The following is a 9070-nucleotide window of genomic DNA, read 5'->3' as shown; positions in this document are numbered from 1 at the left end:
TATTTTTACACCGAGTGACTTTAAGGCTCAGAAGTACTCTGTCCAAGCTCCAATTGCTCGCAAGAAATCAAGGCTGTCATGAGTTCAAATTTTAAGTCCCGAAGCTCTCCTAGCTCATTACAGCTCTCACCACAACCACTCACCTACCCTCCTGCGCTTTCCCTCAGGTAAAGATCTTGCAGGTTTCACTCCCACCCGGGGAAGGTGGGCAGGGTTCCACCTGTGAAAAAATGTGGACGGCCTGCGGGGTGGGGCAAGGCCAGAGTTACCTGGCGGTGATTGGTTAAAGGATCTGCCACTCGTAAAAAGAGCCTTGTCGGTCGGCCCCTTTCGTTCCCAGCAGGCCTTGCGCGCGGGAAGATGGCGGCGTCCAGGTGGAGGTCTTGAGAGCAGATTGGCATGGCGTTGGCGTCGGGGCCAGCGAGGCGGGTGCTGGCTCGCCCTTGGGGGCTCGGCCTTGAGGGCTGCGGGGTCCCGAGACGCGGGGCGTACGAGTGGGGCGTGCGATCCACGAGAAAGCCGGAGCCTCCTCCCCTGGACAGGGTGTATGAGATTCCTGGACTGGAGCCCATCACCTTCGCGGGGAAGATGCACTTTATGCCCGGGCTGGCACGACCAGTCTTCCCGCCCTGGGACCCCGGCTGGACGCACCCGAAGTTCCGCCGCTTGCCCCCGCTGCAGGAGCATCCCCTATACAAGGATGAGGTCTGCTACGTCTTCCACCAGCGTTGCCGCCTCCTCGAGGGTGAGGTCCCAGGACGGCGGGGAGCAGACCTTGTTCCTTTACCCAGCAGTAACCCCGACGTTCTGTGGGGTTGGGCAAGACTTTGAAACTGTGGGTCTCGGTTTCTTCGTCTGCGAAATGGGCCCGGTATTGAGTCTCATTTCTGAGAATTGTCAGGATTAAGTGGGATGTAAAGACTAGCATGTGTAGGGGAGTTTTAGAGTTTTCGTGGCCAAGAGACGTGGTTTCTAGGCCTAGCCCTGCCTCTCACTGTGTGTGTGATTTGGTGTAAGTGACTGAAGCTTCTTGAGCCTCTGTCTCCTGTGAAATGAGTGGTTTTGACCAGGTGATTCACAGTGACCCAACTTTTGCACCCTGGAGATGTAACTGTTTAAGAATTAGATGGAGGATTATAGTGCATAGAGACGGCAGAAACAGTGCTTAACCTGCCGGCCTATTGCGTCTTTTCACAGGATTGGTAACTGTGACGGAGGGGAGTGATTCGGCAGTGATTTGCTCATAGGTGCACTGTGGGTATCTAGTGAAGCCAGGGCTACACCCCTGGTTTCCCAGATCAGTGACCTTTGTCAGAGGTCAGAGCTGAGATGTTTTGAGGGAAAAGATCTGGACCTAAAAACCATCTAGTCCCTCTGCACCTTTTCACTCTCACAAAGGACAGGTCAGAATGACTTTAGCCAAAACCATCTGTATGTCTGGGGTTAGTACTAGAAATTATGTTCCAGAGTCCCATGGAGGACGGTCTCTATTCAGTTCTCCTACCCATTGTTTCCAACTCATTCTTGCTTAGTCCCTAAATCAGGCTGGGGTTAGGACAGGTCCTGAAAACACAAAATGGTCCAGGTAAGTGGGAACAGAATTTTCCAATAAGTAATTAGGGAAGAAAGAGACTTGGCAGGGTCTGGGGACTAAGCCAGAGAAAAAAATCCTAGGTTTGGGGAGAAGTCAACTGGCCAGCCTCTTAAGCTGCTCAAACCCATTCCTGATAACTGAAAGCTGTTTTTTTTCAGCCTTTAAACACTTCCAGTGTCCTCGCAAGGTGCTCTGAAGGACCTCACAAGACTTGTCACCCTTGCGTGATCCCAGTAACATTACTATGTAGATGAATTGCATTAGATGTATTTTAGATGTTAAAGATAACTTGTTTGACTAGGCTGAAAACATACCCTATGCTTTCACCGTATGCAGAGAGGTTCTGTAAAGTCTATAATAAAATTCTGTAAGATGTAGAGCTAGAGAAGCAGATTGGGGTAATGGAGAGATCCTGGGCTTTAATGTAAAGGTTCCCCTCCCAGTCCCATCGCTTACGAGGTTTGAGACTTGAAACAAAGCCTTTCATCTCTCTTGAGTTTCATCCTCCATGTCATGAAATCCCATCCAACTTGTAGATAAAGCTCCTGGCACAGAGTAGATGGTATTATTCATATACTGCTGCTGCTGCTAAGTCGCTTCAGTCGTGTCCAACTCTGTGCGACCCCATAGATGGCAGCCCACCAGGCTCCCCCATCCCTGGGATCCTCCAGGCAAGAACACTGGAGTGGGTTGCCATTTCCTTCTCCAATGCATGAAAGTGAAAAGTGAGAGTGGAGTTGCTCAGTCGTGTCCGACTCTTAGCGACCCCATGGACTGCAGCCCACCAGGCTCCTCCATCCATGGGATTTTCCAGGCAAGAGTACTGGAGTGGGTTGCCATTGCCTTCTCTGATTCATATACTAGTGAATCATAAATTCTTAATATTTTATCCATTTTAAAGTTCTAGGAACAGTTGCAGGGTTGGGACTAAAACTTGGGTTACCGGACCCCCAGTCCAGGGTTCTTTCTGCTGTACCACACAATCAGGAAGTTAAATTTCTAAATATTTGTGTTTCTGATGTATAATGAACCTTACAGTAAAAAGCTTCAATGCCTTTCATTTGTCACCACAAGAGAAATTGAGGGTGTTTTCCTTCAAAGTGTTCTGGGTTTGCTTTAATCCCATAGTTTTTCAAATGAAGATGTGTTCCTGAGTCAGGTGATGTTTTTTCAACTGGAATGAGTAGCCTGCCAATCACAGAAGTCACCAGAGCTCTGCCAACTGATGGACACAGTCATTAAAAAGAACGCAGTGTTAACTTTGAGAGTTAGAGGACTGGTATGTGGACCCAGTGCAGAATTTAGACCCCTATGTCTATGCCTCTTCCTCTTTTAGGGAAGTAGGTTTTGGGGAAAATGAAGCAAGGGAGTTTGCCTGGCACTGCAGCCCCATCCTGCTGAGAGTAGGGTGGTTAAATTAGTTTTTAAAGACTAAGCACTCTGGATCAAATCTTTGTTCTTACTCCTTTTCCTGAGAAGCATTTTGGGCATCTTATAGAAATTTTATAGTACAGCCAGAGTAAATTAAAAATAGGTGAGGAGATGAGCGTAGAAACAGTGAGGTGAGTACAAAAAATCCATTCTGTGAGGTTGTACTTATATAGGGGAGCACCAGTATTGGCTCTCAGCTTGCTGGCAGTCAACAGATGGTACAGAGATGGGGTCAGCTGACCAGGCCTGTTGCTTTTTTCTATAAACCAAGCACACCTGTTTACTTGTTACCTATGGCTGCTTTTGTGCTAGAGTGGCAGAACTGAGTAGTTATGACAGAGACTATATCCAGAAGCTGAAAATATTTACTGTCTGCCCCTTTAAGAAAAAATTTGGCCCCTGATATAGAGAAACATTTTGAGTTAACGTAGTTCACCGTGTCCAAAAGACAAAATAGTACTCTACCCAGGTAAAGCCCACCCTTCTTGTATGGAGGCCAAAGAGAAGTTCAGAAGGCCTCGGAGGACCCAGTATAATAAATTGAAAAACATCTTGAGGATTCTTTTGACAAATATAGCAGTACAGTTCATATGGCCTCTTCATACAAAATTCTGCTTATAAAATGGCTCGTTACAGAATCTCAGAGGTAGATGCGAAAAATTATCTGGTGCTCCCAAACTCAGCGCTCCTCAAGTTATTCATGATCCAGAAGATATTTCCTTTATTTCTGAAAGCTTCTTTCCCTTGATAAAGCAGCATGTGCTTAATGCTTGGCCCATATCTATTGAATGAAGTATATTTGGCAGACATGAGCTTTTCCATTCGGGCCTAGGGTATGGGTTAATAGAAGGGATCTAGGTTTTGGAGGGTTGGCATCTATTGATCTAGGCTTGTATGCTAGGGTCTGAATCCTCTATACCTACAGACAGAATACAAACGACCCTTGCCTGTGAGGTTCAGTCTCATGATCTCAGCCATTTTAATAGCTGTTTGAATTCTTCCTGTGGCGAGTACTCTACGTCAATCAACTGTTAACTGTTTTTAAGCAGATGGTCATTCCTGGAGCTGAGTTGAAATCTGGTTCTCCTGGCTTCTGCTCTTTATTTTTAGTTCTGTCCCCTCAGATGTCAGAACAAATCCCATCCCCCTCTCAAGGCTGCTCTTTCCCCAAAATGCTACTGGGCAGGCATAAGCATCTTTTCCTGAATCATCTTTTTTTAGTGTTTGTTTTTTATGATTGATGACCCTAAAGGTGTAAAGCAGGCCCTCTGGCTTACCAAGACCAAGTTAATAGAAGGCCTTCCTGAGAAAGTGCTTAGCCTTGCTGACAATCCGAGGAACCACATAGAGAACCAAGATGAACGCGTTCTGAATGTGATCTCTCATGCTCGTCTCTGGCACTCTACTGAAGACATCCCCAAGAGAGAGACCTACTGGTAAGTTTCCCCCAAGTCAGTAAGATTTCCTACTGATGAATCTTGGAGTCAGCTTTATACCTCCAAATGTCTCTTCTTTTCTCCAAGCCCAGTCATTGTGGACAGCCTGATCCAGCTGTGTAAATCCCAGATTCTCAAGCATCCTTCTCTGGCCAGGCGGATCTGTGCCCAAAAGAACATGTTATCCACCACCTGGAAACGAGGTTAGTCCTCCTGTACACCAGAAAGACCCTGTCTGTCCCTTGCCTTTCTACTCTCAGCCCCACCTCCAGCTTATATTCCCATCCTTGCTGCCATACTTACTCTCACTGCCATCCTTCATGGTCCAATTTGTGGCTCAGACACATCCTCAGTGTCATTAGTTTTTGCCCAGCCTTTCTTTCTTTTATTCACTTCTTTCCAAGACTTAATTCACACCATATCAGTTGAGTGCCTCCAAGTGCCTAAATGTTGACCATAAGTTACAACACAGTCTGCACTCACAAAGCTCATATTCTACTGCAAGAGCCTTCTTACTCTCATGCTTTTTTCCTTTTCTAGATCCACTTTCTGCAGAGCTGCTAGAGTGATCTTTCTAAAGTGCAGGTTCTCTCTGTCCCTCCCCTGGGTCAAATCTTTTATTGTCTCCTAATAGCTGAACAGTTTATGGTGGTATCCAGGTCTTCTGGGCTTTAGCCACCAGCTGGTCTTTCTAGTCTTATCTCTCTCTGCCGTCCCCACCTCCATTCCCCTGTTGGCCACTTGCCGCTTTTGGGCATCAAGCTTTGCGTATGCACGTGCTATATGTTCTGCAGGGAATGTTCTTTTCTATCTTCCTTATTTGACTAATTTCTCCTTGTCCGCATCATTTAGCTCAAGCCCACATCTCATGCACATCCACAGATCAGCTCTCTGCTCCTTTTGTCCATAGGCCTACTTTTGTCATAGCACACATTATACTGTATTATGTTTGGTGATTATCTAGTACCTTTTCTATCTGCCCCACTAAACTGTGAACTTCTGATGATAGAGACTGTGCCTTCTTTGTCCGCAGTATCTAACAGTGCCACACAACAAGCGCTGACTAAAGGGATGGGCGAATCAATACCAGATCCCAGATGTTTTAGGTAGGGATGTTCCGAACACAGGGGTTGTCCTGGGTGGAACCCTGGAGCAGGGAAACCAGCTGTGGAACAGTTTGGGTTTTTAGGACATCAACTTGGTCAGGCTTCACCAGTTTGCCCCTGTGAGTATGGACTTCCTGGCAAAGAGTCAGCTTTGCAGAGGTAATGGCACCACTAAGGAAATTAGTGAACCTCATTAATAGAGGAGTGCTTGTTGGCCCATTATCAAGTATTACCTCTAATTAAACTGCCCCATTTGGAGCTGTCACTGGAGAAGGGATGTGGAGGGAATTGAATTGGAAACCACAGTAGAGTATTCTGTGGGGAGAATCTAAAACCCAAGGTTACGAGAGGTCCAGGCACATTTATCTTCCTTGCAGATTATATGCGAAGAAACAGGAAGTACTTGAGAAAATTGTTCCTGAAGTGTGGGTATGAGGTGTTTTACCAGGTGGGTCAGAGTTTATCCATCCACAGATGTAGTATCCCCTTTTGCACAGCCAGTAAGGGAGGACACATGTTAATTAAATGACAGTGCTGTTGGTCAGACCAGTTTTTAGACATACAGCATCAGCAGCGTTGGTCCATTCCCATCACATTGTGATTGTAGTATTTAATTTGTATTTCTGAAAACTCAAGGACCTTCAGAGAAAAATTTGCCCCTGTGGGGAGTCCGTAGCAGGCCGTTGTCCAGGAGGCTTTCTAGATGGCGTTCCTCTTCCTGTGGGCACCTCTGTGACGGGGATCTGCTCACGTCCACAGCGGCAGGCTTGCTGCTTAGGCAGATGTGCGTTCGCTTCCTCATGCACCTGTGTCTCCTTGTGGCAAGTATGCTCATCTGACTTAAGTGAGGCTTTCTGACTGGCTCATTTTTTTAACTCCGAGTGACTGAGGTCAGTTGAACCCTTTTCCTGGGTTTAGCAGCCTTTCGGCTTAGCCTGTAGTCTCAGTACTTCTCTCTCCATCCTTCCTACTGTATCGTGCTCCAGTTATCTGTGCTGACTTCCCCTGAGCTCTGCCACGCAGCAGCAGGCTTCTGGACCGTGGAACATATTAGGGCTCCTTCACTGGAACACCTTCCTCCCTTTTCTTTGTCTGGCAAACTCTGACCCAGTAGTATTCAACCAAGGGTGGTTTAATCCTCTAGGGGAGATTTGGCTTTGTTTGGAGACATTTCTGTTTGTCCTGACTTGAAGCAGAGCCGGGGCTGGCAGTGAACGTTCTGTTGGCATCTAGTGGGCAGAGGCCAGGGTGCTGACAGATACCTACAGTGCATTGCACAGCCTCCCTCACTAAAGAACTACCTGAAATGTGGACAGCACCCAAGTTGAGAAGCTCTGCTCTTATCCATCTTTCTGAAGCAAGTTTGAAGGCGTTTCAGGCAGCTTCCCAGGCCTCCCAGAGGAGGTCGGTTTCCCCACCTCTGCTGTCTCCCACTGTTGGAGCACTTAATCCCTCGTCAGCCCTTGAGAGGGACTCTCTGTTCAAGGGAGTTCAGACTGGTCCCCAGTGCAGAGCAGGTGCTTGGGAAGATCTGAACCCGCAGCCTCTGAGCCCACAGAGATCACCAGGCCTCTCGGTTCATTGGAAAGAACACAGGTCAAAGAGTGCACTGGTCAGTCCCTCTCAAGAAACCCAGGAGTAACACCTTAACCAAAGTTCTCTGGTTTTTTCTTTTCTATTTTTTAGGATAAAAGCTTTATTTTTAACTAATCTTTTTTTTTAATTTATTTATTGAAGTATAGTTAATTTAAAAATACTGTGTTTCAGGTGTGTAACAAAATGGTTTAGTTATATGTATACATATTTTCTTTTCAGACTTTTTCCCCATATATGCTTTTACAGTGGGTCCTTGCTGACTATCTATTTTACATATATAGCAGTGTGTATATGTTAATTCCAACTGCCTAATTCTCTCTCCCCCCACCATTCCCCTTCTGTAACCATTCGCTTGTTTCTGACTCTGTGAGTCTGTTTCCATTTTGTAAATGAGCTCATTTTTTAGATTCCACATATAAGTGATGTTGTATGATACTTGTCTTTCTCTGTCTGACGTCAGCTAGTATGATAATCTCTAGGTCCATTCGTGTTGCTGCAAACGGCATTATTTCATTCTTTTTTATGGCGAGTAACATTCCATTGTAGGGCTTCCTTGGTGGCTCAGTGGTAAAGAATCCGGGCCGATGGACAGTTAGGTTGTTCCCTTATCTTGGCTATTGTAAATAGTGCTGCAGTGAACATCAGGTGCATATGTCTTTTCAACGTATGGCTTTCTTTGGATATATGCCCAGGAGTGGGATTGCTCGATCATATGGTAGCTCTATTTTTAATTTTTTAAGGAACCTGCATACCATTCTTCACAGAGGCTGTACCAATTTACATTTCCATCAACAACGTAGGCGGGTTCCCTTTTCTCCACACACTCTCCAGCATTTATTGTTTTTAGGCTTTTTGATGATGGCCATTCTGACTGGTGTGGGGTGATACCTCATAGTAGTTTTGATTTGCATTTCTCTAATAATTAGTGATTGTTTGGTCAGTAAGTCATGTCTGACTTTTTTGGGACCCCATGGACTGTATTCTGCCAGGCTCCTCTGTCCATGGGGTTTTCCAGGCAAGAATATTGGAGTGGGTTGCCATTTTCTTCTCCAGGGGATCTTCCTGACTCAGGAATCAAACCCAGGTCTCCTGCATTGCAGGCAGATTCTTTACCTACTGAGCTCTCTGATATTAAGTATCTTTTCATGTGCTTTCTGGCCATCTGTATGTCTTCTGCAGAGAAACGTTTATTTAGATCTTCTGCCCATTTTTTGATTGGGTTTTTTTTTTTTTTTATTGAGGTGCATGAGCTATTTGTATATTTTGGAGATTAATCCCTTGTCAGTTGCATTGTTTGCAAATGTTTTCTCCCATTTTGTGGATTGTCTTTTTTTTTTTTTTTTTAATGGTTTCCTTTGCTGTGCAAAACCTTTTAAGTTTGAATAGGTTCTGGTTTGTTTTCATTAGGAAATGGATAGGAAAATGTATTATTGCATTTCATGACAGAGTGTCCTATTGGGTTGGCCAAAAGGTTTGTTCAGATTTTTCTGTAATAAACCTGAACAAACCTTTTGACCAACCTAATACCTATGTTTTCCTCTGAGTTTTATAGTATCTGGTCTTGGCTTCAGGCTTGTGCAGTCTTTCTGGTGGGAAGGACTGGCGCTTGCCCATTGGTGGGTAGAGCTGGGGCTTGTCCTCTGGTGGGCAGGGCTGTGCCCAGGGGTGTGTTTAGAGGTGGCTGTGGGCTCAGGGAGACTTTAAGCAGCCTGTCTGCTGATGAGTGGGACTGTGTTCCTGCTCTGTGGTTATTTGACTGGAGGGTCCCATATGGGCTGTTGGGTGGGGCCAGGACTTGGCATCAAAATGGCAGCCTCCAGGACAGCTCACACCAAATGAGTACTCCCCAGTACCTCTCCACCATGGGTTTCCTTGACCCCAGTCTGACCACAGCTGCCCCTGCCCCC

General features: G+C 45.9%; 2 protein-coding genes across 2 annotated transcripts in view; one reads left to right on the top strand and one right to left on the bottom strand.

Moving 5' to 3' along the window:
• LOC104993753 (NADH-cytochrome b5 reductase-like) overlaps positions 1–229 on the bottom strand; it is a 26591-nt gene extending 26362 nt beyond the window's left edge. The window contains exon 1 of the mRNA XM_010847129.1: positions 144–229. The gene's annotated coding sequence lies outside the window, so the exon portion shown is untranslated. The remainder of the gene's footprint in view (positions 1–143) is intronic.
• Positions 230–332: 103 nt separating this feature from the next.
• MRPL37 (mitochondrial ribosomal protein L37) overlaps positions 333–9070 on the top strand; it is a 17475-nt gene continuing 8737 nt past the window's right edge. The window contains exons 1-3 of the mRNA XM_010847128.1: positions 333–745; positions 4278–4461; positions 4549–4664. Coding sequence (XP_010845430.1) covers positions 400–745; positions 4278–4461; positions 4549–4664 — 646 coding nt within the window. The 5' untranslated portion in view covers positions 333–399. The remainder of the gene's footprint in view (positions 746–4277; positions 4462–4548; positions 4665–9070) is intronic.

Source organism: Bison bison, unplaced genomic scaffold, assembly GCF_000754665.1.
Source record: "Bison bison bison isolate TAMUID 2011002044 unplaced genomic scaffold, Bison_UMD1.0 scf7180017864244, whole genome shotgun sequence".
Taxonomy (NCBI): domain Eukaryota; kingdom Metazoa; phylum Chordata; class Mammalia; order Artiodactyla; family Bovidae; genus Bison; species Bison bison.
Note: the sequence above shows the minus strand (reverse complement) of the source record. Positions and strands in the feature narration are given on the sequence as shown.